Source organism: Moschus berezovskii, chromosome 20 (assembly GCF_049115385.1).
Source record: "Moschus berezovskii isolate FMDL1 chromosome 20, NW_MosBer_1.0, whole genome shotgun sequence".
Classification (NCBI taxonomy): Eukaryota; Metazoa; Chordata; class Mammalia; order Artiodactyla; family Moschidae; genus Moschus; species Moschus berezovskii.
The window spans coordinates 49,418,013-49,440,400 of record NC_142479.1 but is presented as its reverse complement, the minus strand read 5'-3'; the positions used below and the strand labels follow the sequence as shown (position 1 = coordinate 49,440,400).

The window sequence follows — 22,388 nt, the reverse complement described above, 5'->3', positions numbered from 1 at the left end:
CAGATGAATGTATTATGTTGAGTTTGTCTGCAAATACTTGCTTTCAATCCTTCTCTCTACACCCCCGAGGCTAGAAACTTGTTGGTATCCTTGACCACTTCCTGTCCCTCGCCCATCACTTAATGAGATGTCAAGATCTGAAAACTTCATTTCCCAAAGAACCCTTCACCCCCCCCTCCCCTCTAGACAGCCTCTGCCCTAACCCACTTCTCCTTAACCAGCTCACAGTCATCTCCTTAATTCCACTCTGATTCCGCTCTTTCCCCTTTCAATCTTGTCAAAAGCCTTGTCAAAACCCTTCTAAATGCAAACATTACCAATTCACTCCCAGCAGAAATGGTGGTTCAGTATCACAAACAAGACCCTCTGATCACCTGCAACTCCACCTCTCTAGCAGCAGATCCTAAATATCTAGGCCTTTCCCTTGACATTCCAACAACTCTGACCTGATGAATGTTTGCATTCAAACCTTTGATCTTTTCTTCTGTTAATACTGTCCCTTCAGCCAGATTTATATCACCCATTTACAACTTAATCCTGTAGGACTCAGCTGTAAACATCACCTCCTTTTTGAGGCCTTTCCTGTCTTCTCGATCTCAGGTGGCCTTGGCCTACAGCGACCTGAAGCAGGGTTTCAGCTCCCAGCCAGAGACTGAGGTCAGGCGGTGGCAGTGAGAGCACTAAATCCTGGCCACTAGACCACCAGAATCAGTGGCCAGTGATAAGGCCCTGGCCCATCAGCTGTGTAGCAATGAATTTCCACATAGAGATGGAAAGTAGTGAAACAGTGTTTATTAGGAGGGAAAAAGACTATAGTACATGTGAACAGATACATGGTGGGCTCGGAGAGAGAGTCACACCACTGTGGTAGTTTCAATCATTTATGAGGCATTTCTTCCGGGTTTCCTTTCGTCGGTCATATTGCTTTGCCTGGTTCTGAGTCTGTATTTGGTATATTTCAGCATTCTCCCATGTGTGTATGGGCATCTTTTAGCCAAGGTAGATTTTAGTGAAGAGGCCTATGGGTAGTTGCATCACTTACTATGAGGTGATGTCCCCTCTCTTCCGACCTCCAAGGAGCCTTTCTATGCATGTGTAGGCTGGGAGGTCTCCTTAATTTCAAGAATGAGGAATATGTGGTCTTTTATCTCCTATCTGGGCAGGGCCCAGCCTCCTCTATCATCCTGCATTTATGGAGCTTCTGCTATTATGGAATTCCTGTCCACAGGGGACAAACTGTTCAGCCTGGGGCCCATCTATCTCACTCTCTCCAGGGATGCAATGCAGCCACTCAGCTGGATTCTGTAGTCTTTCTATGTCCCCCTCATACTCCACACAGACTTCTCTGACATTGCACTGAACACGTTGTATCATGAATGTCTGTCTGTGGCTTCTTTAGACAGTAATCTTCTTGCTAACAAGGCCTAGGAATTAGTCTTTCAGCCCTAAGCAGGATCCAGCCTCCCTTATGCTAATCAAAGTCTGGCCTTCTGCTGCTTAAATACCTTCGTCAGCTCTCTGTTGCAATGAGAATAAAAAAGAAAGTTCTTACCTGAGCTCACAGCAAAGTCCTTTAGACTTGACTTCATCTTCAGCTCCAGCTGGCTGGCTTTGTCCTCACCCTCCCCTCCCAACTGTCTGCAACAGTTCACCTTGACCTTGTTCATTGCCCTGAATGTCCCTCTGCTGTGTGTTCCTACACCAGCCTCAACTCCCCCTTTGCCACTGTAGCACTTACTGATTTAATTGTAACTCTATTTCGTGTCTTCTCTGCTAGATTCCATGACAATAAGAGCCACTTGAATTTTGCTTGCTCTTCTATCCTAGCCCAACGTGGAACAGACACTCAGTAATATTCAATAAATCATGACATCATGACTTTACAAGCTCTTTGTGTCACCAGGCCATCTCAGGTTATCTAAATGACTGGGAGTTCCACAGAACCAGACATGAGGTGGGGGCAAAGGATGCCCCCCGCAACTCCAATTTTCAGCCCAGAAGCTCTGGATGGAAATGCTGGTTCCTAGGCAGACAGTGGAGGGGGAAATAGGAGGAGTTTTAAGGAGGAGTAACTATTTCCCAAGGACTGTCCGGGCTCTCAGGGAATTGCGTCCTGAGCCAGGGAGGCTTTCCTGGGAGCGCTTCCGGGTGGGGTCAGCAGTGACCCAGCAGGTGATGGAGGTAATGGGAGAGAAGAGTTCACAGTGGAACTGGGGAATGGGTTCACAATGAGTGCAGCCGGGCCTCTACTCGTCCTGTGACTAAGAGAGTGAACATCCACTGCTTCCCTGCACATCCCAGGGTACTTGGTTCTGGTGGGGAGAGGGCTGAGGAGGGCAGGCATTCAGGGTGAGGGGCTCCAGCACCATCAGCTTATCACACAACCGCCTTTTTCCTTGAAGGGATTCTTGTCCTCAGGGATGCCTTTAAGAAGAGGGTCGTTTCCTGCTTCAGCCTCCACATAATCCTTGATTTCCTTTCCTGTTTTGGAAATCTGGGAGAAAGCAGAGTGTGGTTCTAGCCCTTTTCTGTTGCTTAGGATTCATGATTTGCTCAGTCCCTGCTTCTGGGCAGGGTGGGGATAGAGGCCGGAGAGGAGAGAGATGAGAGGCACAGGCAGATGTGAGAGGGGCATGAGTTCCTTGACCAGAACCTGAAAGCCTGACTCTTACCGTGAGGGATATTTGGCCAGGCGCAGTCCAGGGACCAAATTGGCCACACCAAGCCCTCCAGGCTCTGGGGGTATCTCCTGTGCACCTTTGTGGGATCACACCCCGCCTCCCAGCCCATTCCAGAGGCACCTTTTGCCCTTTCTGCTGCCCTGGAAAGGCCCCACCACCCTGCTGTTCATCACACCTTCCTTTGCGTCCCGTCTCCACGAGGACCAGAAAGGGACAGAGAGGAGGTAGCAGGGAGCGAAAGAGGAGGCTCACCAGAGCTCTTGGGTTCTTCACTTCCTTCTTTAGCTGCTCTACCTCCATCTTTAACAGCTCCTTCTCGCTGAGCTCCTGGGCCATCCTGTCCTGGAGAGACCAGGCCCTGGAAAGCATCCACAGCCAGGACTTTAAATCCCCTGGTCACCCCCAGCTCCTTCTCTGTACTCTCCATACCTCTGCTTCTAACCTCATCCCTGCTCACCACATATTCTCATCGCTCACCATGGATTCACTGCAGCCCCTGCCCCTACCCTATTGTGAGCCAGGCTCAGGAGGAGAGGATGGGGGAGGCGCACACAGTCTTTGCCCTTAGATAAGATCTGTCTATGGAGAAAATGGGGATCAGAGTGTGAAGAAGGGAGAGAAGAGCAGTTTCTTTCAGTGAGACAGATTTGGGAAGCAAAGTTATTGTTGCACCTAACAACACAGGTAGGTCATTAGGTAGTTTTCAGGAAAATACAGGTCCTGTCAGAAGAAAGACTACCCTAGTGATTAAGAGAAAGGCTCTGGAGTCTGCCAGACTCCAATTCTGATTGTGACTTGGCAACTTCCAAGCTGTTGCTCATCCTCCTTCAACCTTCGTTTCCCCATCTGCAAAATGGTATAATAATGGTACCTACCTTATATGATTATTGTGAGGATTAAGAAAATAATGTCTGTAAAATATTTTAACACACTGCCTGGCATATAATAAACACAATATGTTTATCGTCATTATCACTACCACAGGGTTATCAGGAAGGCCTGGCTTGGTTCCTAACCTCAATAATTCTAAGACTATGTCCCAGTCCAGTGTAACCTCAGCCCCTCTCACCTGCCAAGAAAGAGCGTGCACTTCAAGACCCAGAGGAAGAAGTTTGAGCCTCCTAGGTCCTCATCAGCTGAAAGTCTTTAGACAAAGCAGATGGTCTGGAAGCCCAAATCTCTGATGCCTAAGCTGATCATAGGCTCAAGGTTCTAAGCCCATCCAGCAGCTTGAGGCTTCCAGACTACCACCACTGCAGGCAACCTGCCCCACCCCCCGCAATCAGCCCCTCTCCTATAGTGACCCCTCTGGCTTAGAGCCCATTTCCCCAATCTTACCCTCCAGCCCTGCCTGCTCCCTTTCCCCAGTCTTCTCTCCCAAGCCCTCTCCTCCCTTACGTCTGAGCCTGCTCTGAGGCTATTTCCAATGAGGCTAGTCCTACACCACCTCCTAACTTCCCTCCTCGAGAAGCCTTTGTGTCCTTCACTCAAGCCCCACCATTTCACCTTACAAGGTTCTCCGAGCTCAAATTTCATTCACTCGTTCCATGAAAATGTACTCAGGATGCTATGCCCATCAGCTAGGGGCCACGGCCACTGCCAACACCTACGTCCATGCTTCTTTGTCCCCATGCCTCCCTCCGAGCCCGGCATACGTGTCTTCCTCAGCAGTCCCTGAGCACAGAGTCACATCCTGATCTCTCTCTTGGTCTTCTCCCAGGACCACCCAAGGGCTATGTCATTGAACAGTCACTGAGCTTCTGCTCAACCTGACGCCTGTCCAGTGACAAGGGACCCTCTCAAGGAGCAGATATTAAGGGACCAACGTGGTCAGTGAGGGTTTCTTTTTTTTCACCTGACTTTAGAATGACAGACTCCCCAGTAAGAGGGGCAGCGAGGAGGTCCAGAGTCCCTCCTAACTTCCCTTACTCCAGGAATCAAGTCCCACGGACAGCTCTGAGCTCTAAGAGTTTGAGACCAGGGCAGGACCCCGGACATCATCCAGTCTGAGTCTCTTGTGAATTCAGGAAATGGAGCACATACCTCCTGAAGCGGGCTCGGTGCTCTGGCCACTGCTGCTTCCTATGACTGACGTGTCAATCTGGAATTTAAACCTGGTGCTTCTCAAAGCCAAGTCCTTCCTGTTGTCTAATCTGAGTCCCTTACACTCCACCTGGTCAGTTTCATCTTGTCCGGCCTCCACCAGGCACAGAGCATGTCCGCACACCAGATCTTCGTTGCAGGTAACCCTTCGGAGACTTGATAACACTTCTCAGGGGACCTCTGGTTGTATCTTCTCGGTGTCCTGCCTGGTTCCTCTGGCTGCCGCATCGGCTTTTTTCCATTGTTGCGGCACCACCCTATGGGCCCCCAGCATGACCCGTCTCCATATCCTCTCCACCCTCCAGTCCCCTGTCTCTTGGTGACTCATCCCGAGCTTCCCAAGGAAGCCCCCACCCTCTGCCCTTTCCTCCCCTTCCATGAGTGGAAAATCCATCTCCACCTCCCAGAGCAGACCAGCCCCCTTCCTCCTGTCTCCCACCCCAGCCCCCGCCGCAGCTTCCTCTCCAGGCCCAGGGAGCAATCACAGCCGCCCCGACCTTGGCTTCCTCTGCTAGGAGGGATTGGGGGGCTGGGCCCCCAAAGGGGCCCCCCTTTTTCTCCCTTCCTGTGGGCAGGGGACAGAGTGGCACAGGCCCAGGCAGAGGGGACTAACTTCCTCTTGTCCCCGCATGAGCATGCCTGCCCCTCGCTAGCAGGTTTGGGTCTCTCACGCAGAGGAAACCAAAAGCAGCGAGAGGGAGGAAAGGCAGAGCGACCAATCAAGGGCAGAGTGAGGTGCAAAACCGGCAGGCTCCCCGGGGAGCCGGGCAGAGGCCAGGGGCCATGGCGGAGCTACAGCAACTGCAGGAGTTCGAGATCCCCACGGGCCGGGAGGCCCTGAGGGGCAACCACAGCTCCCTGCTGCGAGTCGCAGACTACTGTGAGGACAACTACGTGCAGGTAAGCAGAGCGGGTGCAGCCCTGGCGCCCCAGCCCCTCCAGGGGCCCAGAGCCCATCCTGACAGGTGCTTGGCCTGGGCGTTGGCTGAGCTATCCTCCCACTCCAGGTCGGCTTCATCCCAGACCCTTAAATTCTCATGCTGACTCGTGCTCCCAGGCCCTCCTGTACTCCTCTTTCCCAGAGCCTCAGAGATGCCCAGGGAAGGCAGTGCTACCCCGTCCTGCTATAGGCCTCACCCCAGGCTCCTCTCCTTCCGAACCTCCCACTCAGATCCAGAGGCCTAAAGACTTGTCCTCACGTACCTGTTGGTGCCATCATTCCATGTTCATGCTGGCTCTAGGTGAGACTTCAGAAGAACTTCCCAAACATTGTCTCGAACTTGAGATGAACAAGAGAAAACTCTGTCCCTGATATCTGAGGGAGAGCTGAGAGATGTCACACTATGTTGGGTTAAAGAGATGGAGTTTGACTCAGAGGCAGGGGGATGGACAATGTGACTGCATGCAGCAGACTACCAGCGAAATGCAAGGAGAGTGGCATTTCAGAACAGTTTTCTAAACTGTGGGGTTGTCCAAGGACAGAGAGTAGCTGCTTGGATGACAGAAGAGGACAGCCTTTGTCACGGCCTCGTGAGACAGTGTCATTATTCCTGTTTCATAGATGAAGGGACAGCGGTGCAGGGAGGCAAGGTGACTTGTCCAAGTTCACATCGTCTGGCAATGGCAGAGCTGGGCATCAGCCTAGCCTTCCCGACTTCTGAAGCTGAACCCTCTCCTCTCTGCCTTTCCCTCCCTGACGCGCTGTATGATTTTAAGACAGTTTATTTGCACTGGGACCTCCCGGCTCCGTAGGAGTGAGTGTTGAAAAAAAATAAAAATAAAAGGAGAAAACGCTTATGAGAAAATGGCAGATTAAAGAAAGAGAATGGTAACAGCAGATAAAAGTGCTTTGCACCTGAACTGCCTTCACTGCCCCCTTCATTCCTCAACCCAGTCTGCGAGGTGAGGACCACTCCCACTTCACAACCAGGAGGCTGAGCTTCAGAAAGGTTAACTTACGTTCCCAGGGTCTCCAAGCTAATGGTAGAACCCGGATTTGAACAAGCAACTTTGACTCCAGAGCATTGCCCCCCAAACCTCTAGTTGCAAATGCTACTCCCGCTGTAGATCTTGAGTGACTGTGGGCACTGAAACTGAGCTGGAATGTGGCTTGTGAACTAGCTGCATTCCCCCAGCAGTGGAAGGCAAGCTCCTCCTAAGGACTAGGATGGAGGCTCTCCTTCCCATTCCTTCAATAACTTCTGCACATCTCAAAGCACTTCTGGATGGGTTCTCATTTGCACACATGGTGTGCACACAGAATTTGAGGTCAGAAAGACCTGAGTCCAATTTCCAGCTCCGGGACATGGGGCAAGTTTCCCTTGTGATTCTTATACCTTTTATCACAGTGGTCACATGGGTTAAACGTAATAATGTATTAGCACATTTAGCCCCGTGTTTCTCCCTTAAGAAGGGCAGGATAAATGGCAGCTGTTACCATCATCATCATCTTTCATCAGATGGATGAAAGACAAATATAGATATTCAAAGTTAATTCTAGTGAGGTGAAGCAGCCCTTGCAAAACCGCTCAGGGAATCAGAAGCCCTGACCCAGGTCAGAATCCTTGGATTTCAGCTTCCTTCACGCAGAACACTAATAGACCACAGAACCAGTTACCTTTCCTGACTTCTCTGAGGATTTTCTGAGGAGCAAATGCCTAGGAAGGATTTGGATGACTTCTCAAAACTGGTCTTAAATAAGACCTGGTTCCCACGACCGTCGACACCGCCCCCTCCATCTCAAGCAGGTGTCAGGAAACCCTTGGGGAATGGGGGAGGACAGGCTGGGGTCAACTGCAGAGTTCTCTGTCAGGGTCCATTGAGTTTGTAGACAGGGTAATTTGCATGATGAATAAGCAGTCAGCCATGAAGATGGATCCCAGACCTTTGATTCTCTAGACCTGACTTTGGGTTAAGACCAAAGCCAGGGGTCGGTAGGCATCTAGGCTCTGTCCGCCCAGAGCTGGGCCCAAGCAGACATGTTTCCTGTTTGGACTCACAGGAAAAATACAGTGATGAATTCCACATGCCAGTCCAGGGAGGGGTGAGTACAAGAGATGCCAGCTAATACAGAGTAGTCACTGCTCCATTCTGGGCCTTCATTTCCTCATCTACTAAAGGACAGTCTTGAACTAGAATTAGACCTGTTATTCTTTCTGGGTTGATCTCTTTGCCTTTTCAAAGCACTCAGTTCTGTATGCTGATGAGATGTAAATTGGATGCAAATAATCAGTTCTTAGCCTCTTTGGAACAGAAAGGCATGGAGAAGCACCTGAGGGGAGAAGGTTCTGGGTCCACCCTTTGGTTCAAGTTTCATTTGGGCTACACTAGATGCTCCCAGGTCTCTCTGAGCACCCTGCTTAGATAGGTTCTAGGTCTGTTCTCCACTACGGACCCTGAGAAACAACCGAAGGCCCTTAACAAGGAGATCTCAGGGTGCAGCCTTACTGATTAGTCTGCTGGTCTCTCCCCAGACTTGGCCTGGATTGGCCCCTACCCTCGTGTCCCAGCCTGAGATGAGGAAGCTGCCTGGGGAAACAAATGACTAGAGAAGCAAACCCTCTTGTCTTCAGACACTCCCTGTCCACCCCACCACCACTGTCTGGAAGTGTGGCACTGGCCAGCACCGGGCACAATGCCTGGCAGGCAGTAGGAAGATGGCCAGCAAGCGTTTGGGTTTGCATTCAACCCACTGATTAATTCACAAATGCATATTCATCAAATTTCATCTGTATATTGGACACTAACTATTCCAGGACAGGATACAGAATAAAACAGATGAGCTCCCTTCCCTCTTAGGGCTTACATTCTAGTGTGTGTGGATGTGTATGTGTGTGTATGGGGGGATAGATAATAAAGTACATAGATAAAAAAAATTTCAGATGGTACTAAGTGCTATGAAGAAAATAGTAAATCTAATTCAGAGTCAATACAGAGCTGGGCTAGGGGAGATCTTCGGGTGGTGAAGGCAAGTGTCTCTGAAGACCTGAAGTAGAGGTACAAGCAATCTCAGCTTAATCAGGAGCTGAGACCCAATAGCCAATGTGGCTGGAGGACCATGAGTGAGAGGGAGAGAGGAAGGGGATGAAGGTGAGGAGAAAAACAGGAGCCAGCCTTGTGGGACCCTGTATAGGCCCCAGTTATACACGCTAAACTTCCCTGGTGGCTCGGACAGTAAAGAATCTGCCAGCAATGCGGGAGGCCTGGGTTTGATCCCTAGGTCAGGAAGATCCCTTGGAGAAGGGAATGGCAACCCACTCCTGGTGGGCTACAGTCCATGGGGTCACAAAGAGTTGGACACAACTAGGCAGCTAACATTTTCACTATATAGGCTACAGTTAGACATTGCTTTATTCTACCCCTTCTGGGCTTCAGTTTCTTATCTATAAAATGGACCAAATTATTGGTTCCCAAACACCACCTTGCAGACCAGAGCTAAGCCAGGAGCTCAGAAGTCACCTAAGGAGCTTTTAAAAGTACAGATTCACTGGCCGCATGCCCAGGGGATTCTGGTTAGAAGGTCTGGAATGAGGGCCTGAGGTTGGTTGTTTGGTTTTCAAGTCCAATAATATCTCTTCCAGCCAGTGTTGACTTCCTCTTTCCTTTCTACTGTTCGCCATTTACCACTCCCCCTCCAAAAAAAAATGTCTTCAGGAGGGAGGGAGGGCTAATCCTCAGTGTGAGTATCTGAGAAGGGTGTCTTTACCTCCCCTTGGACCCAGTCCACAGGGCTGCAGATTCATTTTCCTTATACCCCTTGAGTCCTTCTTACCGCGTCGTTCTTACAGAAACCTCCTCAAACATCTGATGGTAACCGCTTTCTCCCAACTCAGACCCCAACTTCTTCATACCCTATCCCATCCCAGCCCACAGCCAAGGACCCAGTGGAACATGCCAGGGCTGTGTGTATTTCAGGCCACAGACAAGCGAAAAGCACTGGAGGAGACCATGGCTTTCACCACCCAGGCCCTGGCCAGCGTGGCCTACCAGGTGGGCAATCTGGCTGGACACACCCTGCGTATGCTGGATCTTCAGGCAGCTGCCCTGCGGCAGGTGGAAGCCCGCGTGAGCACACTGGGCCAGGTGAGAGCTGGGGAAAGGCTGCTCGCCTCAGCCCCTAACTCTTACACCCCACCCGAACATCTGCAGCAAAAGTTCTTTCCTGCCTTCCTCTACATCCAAACACCCACTCTATCCCAGAAAGTTGGCACTTGCCAAGCTTTTTGCGCTTCCTTGTGTCTCAGGGGTGGGCCTTGCTGCCCCTTCGGACCAGGAACTCCCTGATGGCAGAACTCTTTCTGAATTCCTTCCTACATGATAGAAAGCAGGCTCTCCCCATCACAGTGGCTACATAGCACAGAAAAGCAGCAAACGGACACTGTTTTCATCTAAACACAGGCGGTGACTTTATAAATATCCCAAAGTCAGACTGCTTGCTTGGCAAGGTCATTCTCAGCCCTGGAAGCACTGCTACCACCACACAGTGCCCCACCCCATCTCGCATATACACCCTCCTCCTTCCTTCCTGAATCCTTGGCCGAGGAATTACCCCATAAACCACACGCACGGAGCTACACATCAGCCTGGCCTGTGCATCACTCGCACGTTCAGTGTGAGCTTGTCTTTTTCTCTCACCCCAGCAGACTGAAGTTCCCACCCTCTCAGAGACGTAGGTTTCTCCAGAGAACATTCCAAGAGGAAGCTGATTCGCTTATATTGTCCCCCAAGAGGGAGAGATGGTTCAGCCACAATTCTTAGCCACCTCCACATTATCTCCCTCTGCTCCCAAGCTGGCCCAGTCTCTTCCCAGCACCCCTTAAGGATACTGTGTTTTCTCTTTTCCTCTGGTTCCTGCTCAGCTAATAATAACTCTTGTTCTCTCCCACCAGAAGTTGCTCCAAAGTGGCTCCATCCTCTCCTGGCAACTCTTTACCCAAATGCCATGTGACCTTAGGGACAAAACTCACTCTTTCTCTGCACCTTGCTGCCTCCCATGGCCTCTCCCCCTCTCCAAAGTCTTAAGGGAAAGAGCGGTCACCTCCAACACTGTCCCACAGATGGTGAACATGCATATGGAAAAAGTGGCCCGAAGGGAGATCGGCACCTTAGCCACTGTCCAGCGGCTGCCTCCTGGCCAGAAAATCATTGCCCCTGAGAGCCTGCCTCACCTCACGCCCTACTACAGGAGACCCCTCAACTTCAGTTGCCTGGATGACATTGGCCATGGGATCAAGGTAGAGACAGGGGCCCCTCCTCTTTCTCCATAGCACACCCTCTGTTTTTTTAAGGCCACATCTCATGGGGATTTTTTCCGCAGTCCATGTCCCATGCAGTGGAAGCGCAGAGCCCTAACCACTGGACCACCAGGGAAGTCCCCCCACCCTCTTCTGCCTCATGGCTCCCTTCTCTCTAGATCCTCAGTTCTCTTCCAGGACCATGTTCGTGTCCCACCCTGCAGCCCCTGTCCTTCCTCACTCCCTGAAGCCATCACCCTAAGTGGCTCTGCTGCTCCCCATGGGGCCCCCTTATAGGAGAGGGGGCCTATCTTCTTCCTGCAAAATTCATCATGACCTTTCTCTTAATAACTGACCTTTACCCTTATCACACGACCTGCTGAGAATGCCATCTGGGCTCACACACACACACTTGTGGGTACAGGATGGGTGTGTGTGTGAAGGGGAAGAGCAGAGAGGGAAGATGTCAGGGTGCATGAGAATGGTTCCCCAGCCACGTGAGAACAGCAACTTCCTCTGTCTGGAGGTTTGAGGTCATTGGGCTGAACAGTCCCCCAGAGTTGCTGTTGGGCGGGGGATGGAGGCACTCAAATGAGGACATGGTAAAGACTGGCATTTTCTTCACAGCCCACTGCTTTCTGTGAGGTGGAGGGGACACACCCTTAATCCCATTTTATCCATTCCTTGTCCCCACCCTTCAACATTCCAGATTAGATTGGCTGCTCTCCTGTATCTAAATGGCCCCTTGATTTCCTTAACACAGCATCTCCCTCCAAAACAGAAAGCACACTCCCTCCTTCAGTCGCCAGGCCCTCTTACCAGTAAGTTCTTCCTTTTATCCAGCCTAAATTCTTTCTGCCTGAGTTCAAGTCCCTTTTGGCTTATCCCTAGCGGAGGGTATCAGAGGACATCATTCCTCATGTGCCTATTCTCCATCACCAGCTGAAGTGCGCTCTTGCTCACGAGTTCACGGCTTGTCTGTCACCTGTACACTGTACATTCTGCTCCTCTCTGCCCTGAACCCCAAAGCCAGCTTCTCAGGCCCGCGAAAATGACAGGTGGAGGTCTCTACCTCAACCCCTACCTCCTCAGCCGCGGGCTGGAGTTGGGGTTTCTCAGAGTTCAGGCCCACAAAGCTGAGTGCTCAGAGGCTTTGGGCGAGAGCGGGGCTCAGCCGCTGAGGCCCTGCAAGAGGAAGTGGCTTTCAGACCCTGTTTCTGCCTGAGCCTATGGCAGATTTAAGGCCCCGGGCTGCCAAGAGCAAGACTGAGAGGGGTGGGGTGGGAGAGCAGGCTGGGAAGTGGAAGCCGGAACCTGCTCTCCCTCCTCCCCACTCTCCCAGTTCTCGTCTGCCCCTCCTCCATTTCCTCTCTGGGATGGAGGGGGGCTGTTGCAGGCCCCTGTGGGTGTCAGCCCCCGCCCCCTGCTCCCCCCCGCAGGATCTGAGCACGCAGCTGTCGCGGACCGGGACCTTGTCTCGAAAGAGCATCAAGGCGCCTGCTACTCCCGCCTCCGCCACCCTAGGGTGAGATCTCCCCACAATCCTAACCTGCCCCCCTCTTCTCACTCCCCCCAACCAGAAACTACTCCCCACCACCCGCCCATTCAAGCCAGGAGCCAAACTTCCTCCTCCAACTGCCTCTTCTCCCCGAACCAACCCCTGCTCGCATGACGCCTTCTCCCTCGACGTCACCCCTCCTATCTCCCCACCCCAGGAGAGCGGCCCGGATCCCCGAACCGGTGCAGCCCCCCGTGGCGCCCGACGGCAGACTCTGCGCCGCCTCCTCTGCCTCCTCACTGGCCTCAGCCGGGTGAGCCCCACAGGTTTTAGGTTGCGGGTGGTCGTGAAGGTGGATTAAGACTGCGGACAAGGGCGGAACTTGTGATTGAAGGGGCGGGGTCAGCTTCGGCACTGAGTTAGGAAGTTGTCCCCCAACCTAGCAAAGCCCCTTTCTTTCTGCTCTTCAGCAGCGCCGAAGGTGTCGGTGGGGTCTCCATGACCAAGGGGCAGGCAGCCCCCCCACCCCCACCCCCACCCCCTGCTGCCCCTGACTTCTTCCTGCTACCCCCTTCGTTGGAGAAACTGTCTCTGCCCTCACCGGGTAAGGAGCCCCGCCTCCTCCTCCTATCTCAACTTTTGGGGTTGTCTTCTCACCTCTCGATACTTCCCACCTCACCCCAGTTGGATCCAACCGGGCCTATGTCTGTGAATACTTTGTCCATGGTAGGACTGACAGGAAGAAAACAGAGGAAGCAAGCTTACATAATTCAGCCCTTGCTTTTTACCAAGTCAAAGCTTCTCATCCATTTTCTTGCTTAAATTTGACCGCTTAGGATCTTTCACACTCCCATTCAACAGATGAAGAAACTGAGCCTGTGAAGTAAAATTAAGTGACTTGTTCAAGGCTTGCCCAGCCAAGTGGCAGAGTCTGATCACCCTACACTGTAAAACATTGCTGTGTTTACTGAGCACCTACCACCTGCTAGAGGCACTGTGGGAGGAGCAGGATGAACAAGGGCTGCAGGCAGAGTACATCGAATGGGTAGATCCTGGGGCCCTGCTCTCCAACAGTGAAGTTTCTTGGAGTGGATGGGGGTGCCTGTGTCACACTTGCAGCCTTTCTGCTTCTCTCCCAGCCCCAGAGCTGCCCATGCCCCTCGACCTGCCCCCTCCTCCACCCCTGGATGTAGATGATCTGGAGCTGCCACCTCCACCCCCACCAGGCTTTGGGTCTGAAGAGCCCAGCTGGGTCCCTGACGCATACTTGGAGAAAGGTACTTGAGTTCTGGGACTGAAAGGCAACAGATCGTGGGGTCAGGTTCCCCCCAGTCTTCTAGCCCAGAGCCATCCTCCCTTCCATTTGCAAAAGTGTGACCCTGTTATTCCCCACACACCCACACAGAAAAGCAGCTGGCCTGATGTTGAGTATTAGCTCAGCTGGGAAGGAGCCCAGGGCTTGGTAGAAGGCATCTCCTGCCCCAGTCCCCATGGTGCTCTCTAGAGTTCAGGGTGTGGGCCCCAGCATCCCAGGGTGCAGCAGGAGGCACATCTCACGGCACCCTCCCCTCTCTCCCTCCAGTGGTGACACTGTACCCATACACCCGCCAGAAGGACAACGAGCTCTCCTTCTCTGAGGGCACAGTTATCTGCATCACCCGCCGCTACTCTGATGGATGGTGTGAGGGTGTCTGCTCTGAGGGGTCTGGATTCTTCCCTGGGAACTATGTGGAGCCCATCAGCTGACAGCCTGGTCTCTGCGATGCTGATTCAAGCACTGCCTTGAGTGAGCCTGAGTCCCACACCAAAGCCAGCTTCACTCAAGACTGGACCAGGCTTGCACACCTCTGGGCCGTTAACTGTCTGTCCCTTCCCCCCATTGCAGTGGGAGGGGGTCCTGGGAGAGGTACCCAGAAGCCTGTTAGAGACAGGAAAGAACTGGAAGCCAAGGTGTTTGGTGATCTTATCCACAGGAGACCCTTGGACCATGCAAGATAGGGTCTCCAGCTGCAAGTGCCAACTTGGAATAAAACTGGTGACCTCTTGATGATTGCCCTGCAGGGTGGGGAACGGGGTGTGCCGAAAGACTGAAAGGTAACCCAGTTAATAGGCTCCCACTGATTGAGTCCCTTTGCCTGCCCTAAGCAGGAATATCTCCCGTCTCCTCCCTGCTTGAGCCCTCTCCATGAGACCCTTGTGCCACTCTGTGAAGACAGGTTGCACCTTGCTCTTTTGCCTGTTCCTTACTTTATGAATTCCCGTCTTGGTTCCCCAAACTGGACACTCCTCCAAGAGTGGGGTCTCCAGCTCCCTCACTTAAGTGGGGCTTTCTGAGAGATCATCTCACCCTCATCCCTCAGACTGCGGCGCGAGAGATCTCACTCACCTCTGCCCCTTTACCTCCTTTATAGCTCTGAAACACCGAAAGAGGAAGGGATTGGGTTTCACTGGCTCTGCTTTAAAACATCATGGCTTTCTGTTCCATAGGGGAGGGGAGGGGTTCAGAGGGTCCAGCCGGCGGGGCGACTTTGGTTAAGTCCCTGGTTTCTTGCTGCATAGAAGAGGCTGGGGTGCGAGGAGGAGACGTCGTCGCGTTCTCTGAGGTCCCTGGCTGGCTGGACCCGAGCCCTGGACAGTGTGCTACCTCATTCCACCACCAGGAGGCGACTGCTCCCTCTGGCATTTCTTCCTGTGGGAACGCTGACCGCGTGCGTGGGGGAAGGCGGGAGTGTAGTGTAGGGTCACAGAAGGTAAAGCAAGACCTAGGCCTGAGACTGGCGTCGGAGGAGAGCACCATCTCTCCGCGGGGAGTCCGGGGCTGAAATTTCAGGACCTGGGTCCCCCTGACAGAAATCTAGGGGAAGGAAGTCATGCGGCCCAAGGCAACAGTTAATGCAACACAGTGGGAGATGTTCCTTCTCTACCCTGAAAGGCAACCCCTTCCTCCCAGTTGGGAAGGGGCAAGGTTTTTGGAAAACACTGCTGCCTGCTTGGGTCTGCGCCCCACCCTGGTGGGGCCAAACTCCAGAATTCGCTTGCAGTGGAACTGGGGGAGACAGCCAAGCTGGGTTAACTGCATAGATGGGGACAGCTCCGAACTCTCTCCTCCAGCCCCCAAATGGACGAGCTCCGGATTCCGGAAATTCCCGGAGGGACCCACCAAAACGAAAGGGAAAGCGAATAATAAAACTAGGTTTGTCTTTCCCTGGCCCCCATCCCGCCGGGCGCCCCCTGCAGGCCGCGTCCTCAGCACGTCTTCAGCACCTGTTGCAGATGGAGGCGCACTTCGGTGGCATTTTCCCAGGGTACCACGCTGGCGCGGAAGGAGCTGGGCTCAGCCTTCTGTGCCTCCTGGATAAGGCGGTGCATGGGGTAGCCGCGGCGAGGGAAGGCCACATCGCCACCGGCCAGCAGCCCCATGGGACAGAAGTCGTTGGCGCCGTCGCCCACGTAGAAAAGGCGCTCGAAGTGCACGCCGTCGTGGGCCCGCTCGCGCAGGTAGTCGCTGAGCACCTTGTGCTTGCACATGTTGGCGGGGCAGCGCGCGCAGCTGTGTGAGTGGAAGGGCCGCAGCGCCAGTAGCCCACGAGCGTCGGGCCCGGAAGGGTTGCTGAAGATGCGGCGGAACAGGCCTTGGTGGCCGGCGGCGCGCAGCGCGCTCTCCACGCCAAAGGTGTTGGCGTCTGAGATGAGAATAACCTCAAAGCAGGAAACCTGCTTGGCCACAAACTGCAGCAGTTCGCCCATGCCGGGCGACAGCGGGATGGACTCGTAGACGGCGCGCAGGTCTCGCGGCCGCACGCCCTGGTCGCCCAGGTACTGGAAGACGCGCTGCATGTACTCGTTGTAGAAGCCCTCGCGGTAGGTGGCACGCAGGCTCTCCGGGAGCCGCTGGCCCGGTGCCGCGCGCACGATCGAGTCGTCGCTGTTTTCGTCCACGATAGTCTCATCAAAGTCGAAGGTCAGGAGGTAGCGCGGCGAGCCCTGCGCAGCCATCCCGCCGTCCTGGGAGCAGGGGAGAGAGGAGCAGGAGGAGGAGGGAGCAAGCGAGAGGGGGCGCGGCAGGAGCCGGCCCGGGAGAGGCAGGTTAGCGGGCCACGGCCAGAGACGCTGGCACGTCGAAGACCTGAGGAGGACCCAAGGCTGGTTAAGCTGGTTAAGCAACGCCGGCGTCCCCACCCCTGCCTTCCCTGTCCACCCTCTTGCACTTCTGTGTTAATTGCTCTGGGCTCAGGGGACCATCCTCTTGAACCCTGAAGGGCTGCTTTGGCACTTTTCTTCTACTCTCATCTGGGGCCATGAGGGCTTAACCGAGGTTCAGGAGAGTGGGAAAGTAGCTTCCAAGGGGTCACTCCGTTGGGAAGATTTCTGGACCAGATCATTCTAGAGACTTCCAGTGACCCCTTGTTGGTGATGGACACAGGAAGGTGGGAGGGACTCTCCACTCCTCTTCCCTAACATAGTCAAGGGAAACTATTCATTCATTCATTCAACTGGAGCAGATTCGTCATTTCACTTTTCAGCCATGTAGAGCTGATGGCTTGTAGGACTGTGGTGGACAGTAGAAGCCAGGGAAGACTTGTTGGCACTACCCAAGGCATGTGGGCAATCAGTGCCAGACTTGAAGAGTGAGGTGCCTGGGCTTCTGCATTGGCCAGAGAACTGGATTTTAGCTCTTGGAGGAATCAGGTAGGTGGATTGACCACCCGAAATCCAGGCAGACTCTGTGAGCTGCTTCCAGCCAGGTGGCACTGGGCAGGGGTCCAAGAATGGCACACAACTTCTCTGGGGAGTTTTAGGGCCCTGTGCTGACAGCTCATCACTAATCACTTGCCAATTCCCTGGGAGGAACTTGTCAGCGGATGGGGTTTCTGCCAGAGTCCGAAGCAAGTGGGCAGCAGGAGAAGCAGTGGGACTTGGGGAAGTAGGAGCCTCCCGCACCAGGCCACGACATACCTGGGAGATAGGTAAGGAAGAGGAAAGAGAGCAGCAGTGGCTGAGAAGGCGGAAGGAGAGGCAATGGGGGCATGGTTGGGGTGGAGGGGATGAGGAAGGCGTGGGGAAGAAGAGGGCTGGGAGCACCTCATGCTAGGGGAGCACAGGGCAGAAGGGATAGGAAGAGTGGGAGTGGGGAGCTCCAGGACGTCAAGACCTTGGCTGGTCATGTTAATGGGGGATCAGGGAGAGGATGCGGGGCAACACGCAAGGGTGAGGGCATGAAGGCAAGCATGTGGAGAGCAGAAGCCCTCTGCAGCTTGCCCCCGCCACAGAGTGACAGCAAGCACACTGCACAGCTTCAGGGTAAACCGTTTGTCTTTCTCCCTCTCAACCTTCCACCCCAATTAGCTGAGACAAAACCACTCCTCTTTCTGGTTTCTTCCTAACTCCCTTTCCAATATTCCTGTGATGTTTATGGCCTGGCACATCCTGTAAAAAGGAAGTCCAAGGCTCCTAACTTCTGAGTTGGGATTTGAACCTGGCTGTCTGCCTCCCTAACAGAATTGTCTGTCCCTTCAACTTCATGCCTACAGTTACTCTCTGGTCTCACCAACATCTATCTGATGGCCCAGGATTCCTGGAGTTGAGGATATAAAGCATCAGGGCCCCACGCTTGGGATGGAAGCTTCCAGGGATTAGTGGAGGTGCAACAGAGGTGAGGGCAGGCTTAAAAGAGGCTGGATAGGGCTCCTCCCACCCCATGATGGGAACATGGAGCTGAGCCCTCATCCTAAGAGACCCCTGGAGGGACCCACTTACCCTAGACAGGCATCGGAGGCCAGCAACTGGAAAACACCCGCTCATTGTCAGCACATCACCCTGAGCACCACCTGTAGGGATTGTTGGCCTCCAGCCGTTGGTCCAGAGCTCCTGACAACCATACAAGGTCCGTGTGAGGGTGCCCGGTCAGGTGGCTTTGTTTCCACCACTAACATCCACCTGATCCTATCCCCTCTCCTGAGCCCCAGGAACCACTCAGTAGAAACAGCCCATCAAATAAGCTAAGGACCACAAGGCCCTTGCTGGGCATCCTCTTAACAATCCCTCATGATGCTGGAAAGGTTACAGATATTATTGAAGACCTAGAAAGGGTAACCAACTTGTGCAAACATCACCCACTATATATGGCAGAGACAGATCTCAAAACCAGATCTCAGAGTCTGAGACCAGTGTTTTTTTCTTTATATGTTCATTGCCCCTTTCTTGTGTATGGTACATCATGGTTTACAAATCAGCTTCAATCATATTCTGTCCTTGCTCATCACAATTCCATGGATTCAGCAGACGAAAAGGACTCAGAGATTAAATAACTTGCCCAAGGCTACGATGTTTCCATGGGGCAAAGCCTGGTTCGTGAACACCTGGCCACAGCCTTGCCTGTCCACTGTCCTCAAAAGGGAAGAGGCAGATGCCCAGGATTGGGCATCCACTGCAGCTGGAGGACTAGGACCCCTGGGTACCACAGGTGACCTAGGACTGTCTCACTCCCTGGTGCTTCTAGAGACTGGCAGTCCGCCAGGAGTCAGGTTGAAATTTCTGCCAGATTTTGCTATGTAACTTTGGGGACAGGATTTGGCTTCATGGGGGCTTCACCAATGCTGCTTCAAACCTACAGGTCCCAGTTGCTCCCCTCCACCCTGGGTTTAAATGAGAGACTAGATGCAGCTGGGACACATCTGGACCGCTTCTGTGAGCCAGGAGACTAGACAGGGGAAGGAGCAAAGGTCTGGCTGGCTGCTGCCCTCTGGTGGTGAGAGTGGGTGACACTGGGTACCCCTCTGACTTTGTCAAGGTGACTCTCCCCAGACCATCCCAGGACAGCAAGGAGAAGCAACAGCTTCTCAAGAAAGAGACTGGGACTTCGCAGGAGCAGGGCACCAGTCAGAGGAAGGGGTCCCTCCATCTTGAGGTACCCCATCTGTCCCCACTCCCTGGCTACACATGGAATGTGGGTTTCAGCCTTTTCTCTAAGAATTTGTAGTCTAGGAATCTAGTTGTGGACAAAGCTGAATGGGTCAGTGGGCAGAAAGAGGGAAGGGATTGGGAGAGGAGACACAGGTCAAAAAGATGGGAGAGAAGGGGAGGGAGGCATGTGAGGTAAAGGAAGGGCACGTTTGGGGGGTTAGAGGTGGGAGGGCTGTCCCAGGTCCCATCTAGACGGACTTTCAGCCTTCCAGAATCCTGGCTGATATCACATGTCCCCCAGGGGACAGGTGAGTCCAAAGAGGAAAGGTCAAAGGATGCCACACCCCTTGTAAAAGCAAACATGGACAGACACGTGCCAGGCAGATATGAAGATAAAAGGGTCTCCAGGAATCACCCAGCCCAGAGACCAGCTTTCATTTCTTTGCCCTTGATTCTTTTTTTTTTTTTAATTTGGTGGAATAGTCTACTTATTTTTAATCATGTTCAAAACTTCTCAGCAAAAGTTAGGTTCTTTTCATCTAATACTAGTATTCAGGGAAATTAGATAAATTGTCGGTGAGTTGCCCTTGTTTGTTTTAGTCCCCAGAGCAGAAAGCCAGACAATGTGGATTTCTTCCCCTCGAAATTGAGGTGGCCATGCTGCAACACCCACCCCTACCCCACAGTAGTCAGAGGCACCCCAGGCCCCACTGAAATCTGACTCTTGGGACATTCAGAGAGGTCACTCACCTCTGGAAGCTTTCTCCTGAGTGACTGAATCCTCTTGTGGTCACCAAATAGAGTCCCTCAGAGGAAAGGGGGACAGGACCTCTGAGCTTTTCCAGCAGGCTAAAGCAGAGGACAGAAGGGTTTCATTGGGCTGGCAGGGAGTCCATATTCTAGTTCTACCTAAAACCAGCATTTCCCCACCCCTACACTGGCCCCTCATATCCCTGCACCTTTTTACACAAGTGCTGTTACATTATATCCATGGGAATAACAAAGTTTGAAAATTCCCATTAATGGATGCTTGGAGTCCACAGGGCACTGTTTCACAAGAAACTGCAGGATAAGGATATGGCAGGGGCAAGGATCTCAGAAATACTACAGTAACAAGTCCTCTGCTCAAGACTAGGTCTTCTAGTATCAATCACTAGAAATCACTTTCCACCACTAAGCTGGAATTCTCCCCCTCCCCCAGACAGCACTCCCAACTTCACCATGGTTTCTTCCTTGGTCCCTTCCTTCACCGCTAGCAGTGAATAAGAAAAACAAAAGCCCAGAGAGGTCAAGCTAACATCTTGGGTCACACAGCATCAGAATCAGGATTAGAGCTAGAACTCAAGGGTCTCTTCTGCCTCTTGGGAAAATTGCAGCCAAAACTGCCTCTATTGCCCTGGAGACTCCCCTGGGTTGTGAGCTTGTTGTCCTGACAGCTGGGTTGACGTCCTGGAGCTCTGGTGCCAGTGAGAAAGAAAGGACCAGGAGTCACCTCTGTGTTTCCCTGACCGGGTAGACAAACTAGGAGGGGATCTTCAGTGGGCAAGGAGGTGGCAGCTGCCGGTGGAGTCTGGGGAGAGATATTTTTAGAGGTGGCTGGAAAGCAGGCACTCTGGCACACCCCCAGCTGGCCGGTGCTTCGCTCCAGTGCGGGGCGGCGGGGGGTGGTGGAGGGGGGACAGTTCGGGAGCCCAGGGGACTCGTGGGTGGCAGGGAGCAAGGGAGCACGGATTCCTTCGCCTTGTCTGTGTCGGAAATAGAGCGATAGCCGGACGCCTAGTCCCTTGGGTAGGAGAGGAACTCATTCCTCTGCTCCAGCGACTCCCCCACGGACACGCGCGTGAAGGAGCGCTCTGAGACCCAGCGCAGCCCCCACCCCGCACTGGGACCCCAGCCTTCCCCTACCTCGGCGAGTCCAGGACTCACGTGGGGAGCGGCGGCGGCAGAGGTCTGTCCCGGTTGAGTTTGGAGTGTGAAGAGTAGGGGGACACGGGCTAGCTGAGGTATTTGGGCTCAGGATGGAGCAAGGGGTGCTTACGGGAATTGGAGGGGATGCGGTGTCTTATCCACCCCCGGATTTCTGGGCTTCGGCTCTCACAAGTCCCTCCAGTCGGGAGGGGCCGTGGATGATGTGCGTCTGGGCCGTCCCCTCCACTTGCCCCCCATCCCCCCGGGCCGCCGCCGCGTCCCCTTTAAATACCCGAGAGCCGGAGCCGGAGCCGGAGCCGCGGCTGGCGCTGCGGCTGCCGCAGCACCGGAGCCCACCGCAGTCTCCGCACGTCACAAGCGGTTGTCCAATCACAGCGGCGGCGGAGCACATCAAAGGGGCGGGCCGCCGGTAGGCCACGCCTCCCGGCTGCTCCACAGGCTCCCGGAGCGCTAGCGAAGGTGGGATTGGGCGCCGCCGGGAAGGGTAGGAGGGTGAAGATGTAGCGCATCCCTTCAGAGGAGCGTGGGTAGGGGGCACCCTCATTAGAGCGGCTGCTGGGCTCTGCGTAAGTCCCGCCCACACACCTGGAGGTGCCAGGGCAATGGACTTTCTCCACCCCCGCCTCCAGAGCTCTGATCCCCGGGACTTGCAAAAATGCACCGCCGCCTCCAGCCCTCATTCTGTTCTGCGCTCCTAAGCCCGAGGGTAGGCTTCGGTTGACCCCGCCCAGGGGAAAGCAGTTCCTCTCCCCTGTGCGCAAAGCTGGGCTGGCTGGGTGCCCTCTGCCCTCCAGGCGGAGTCACTTCGCCCCGCTACCTGGGACCCTTGCCCCGGTTACAGGTTACAGAGGACTGCGGATTTTCCCGCTCTCCTTTCCAGTATACACTGAGTTGGGGACCAGACTCTCTGCCCCTTTGCAAGTAGTGTTGTAAATAAAAACCCCGACTTTCTCCTCGTTTCCTGAGTCCTTTCCCAGTCACACCCGCTCCACCCTTATGCCCTCCCACCCTGGTGGTGAGGAGTAGAGATCATGTTTAGAG

The 22,388-nt window shown here is 53.7% G+C and overlaps 3 protein-coding genes across 8 annotated transcripts; 1 reads left to right on the top strand and 2 right to left on the bottom strand.

Moving 5' to 3' along the window:
* Window positions 1–776: 776 nt before the first annotated feature.
* Window positions 777–6,115, bottom strand: GNGT2 (G protein subunit gamma transducin 2). 2 transcript variants are annotated; one of them, XM_088828996.1, is made up of 3 exons: window positions 5,988–6,115; window positions 2,934–3,039; window positions 777–2,494 (listed from the first exon to the last, which is right to left on the bottom strand). In XM_088828996.1, exons 2-3 carry the CDS (start codon window positions 3,015–3,017, stop codon window positions 2,369–2,371), a joined length of 210 nt encoding a protein of 69 aa, XP_088685122.1. In that variant the 5' UTR covers window positions 3,018–3,039; window positions 5,988–6,115; the 3' UTR covers window positions 777–2,368. The 2 variants fall into 2 exon arrangements, with proteins under 2 accessions (XP_088685122.1, XP_088685120.1); XM_088828994.1 differs by lacking the exon at window positions 5,988–6,115 and adding an exon at window positions 4,725–5,109.
* On the top strand, window positions 5,367–14,562 carry ABI3 (ABI family member 3). 2 transcript variants are annotated; one of them, XM_088828991.1, is made up of 8 exons: window positions 5,367–5,684; window positions 9,699–9,866; window positions 10,841–11,017; window positions 12,457–12,542; window positions 12,733–12,828; window positions 12,989–13,119; window positions 13,655–13,792; window positions 14,098–14,562. In XM_088828991.1, exons 1-8 carry the CDS (start codon window positions 5,568–5,570, stop codon window positions 14,259–14,261), a joined length of 1,077 nt encoding a protein of 358 aa, XP_088685117.1. In that variant the 5' UTR covers window positions 5,367–5,567; the 3' UTR covers window positions 14,262–14,562. The 2 variants fall into 2 exon arrangements, with proteins under 2 accessions (XP_088685117.1, XP_055263584.2); XM_055407609.2 differs by having other exon boundaries at window positions 12,986–13,119.
* A 1,137-nt stretch (window positions 14,563–15,699) lies between these two features.
* On the bottom strand, window positions 15,700–21,587 carry PHOSPHO1 (phosphoethanolamine/phosphocholine phosphatase 1). Of its 4 annotated transcripts, none has more exons than XM_055407614.2 (4): window positions 21,324–21,587; window positions 20,169–20,267; window positions 18,273–18,383; window positions 15,700–16,520 (listed from the first exon to the last, which is right to left on the bottom strand). In XM_055407614.2, the coding sequence occupies exons 3-4, from the start codon at window positions 18,315–18,317 to the stop codon at window positions 15,762–15,764; spliced, it is 804 nt and encodes a 267-aa protein (XP_055263589.2). In that variant the 5' UTR covers window positions 18,318–18,383; window positions 20,169–20,267; window positions 21,324–21,587; the 3' UTR covers window positions 15,700–15,761. The 4 variants fall into 4 exon arrangements, with proteins under 4 accessions (XP_055263589.2, XP_088685118.1, XP_088685119.1 ...); XM_088828992.1 differs by having other exon boundaries at window positions 21,345–21,587; XM_088828993.1 differs by having other exon boundaries at window positions 21,457–21,587.
* Window positions 21,588–22,388: the final 801 nt, after the last annotated feature.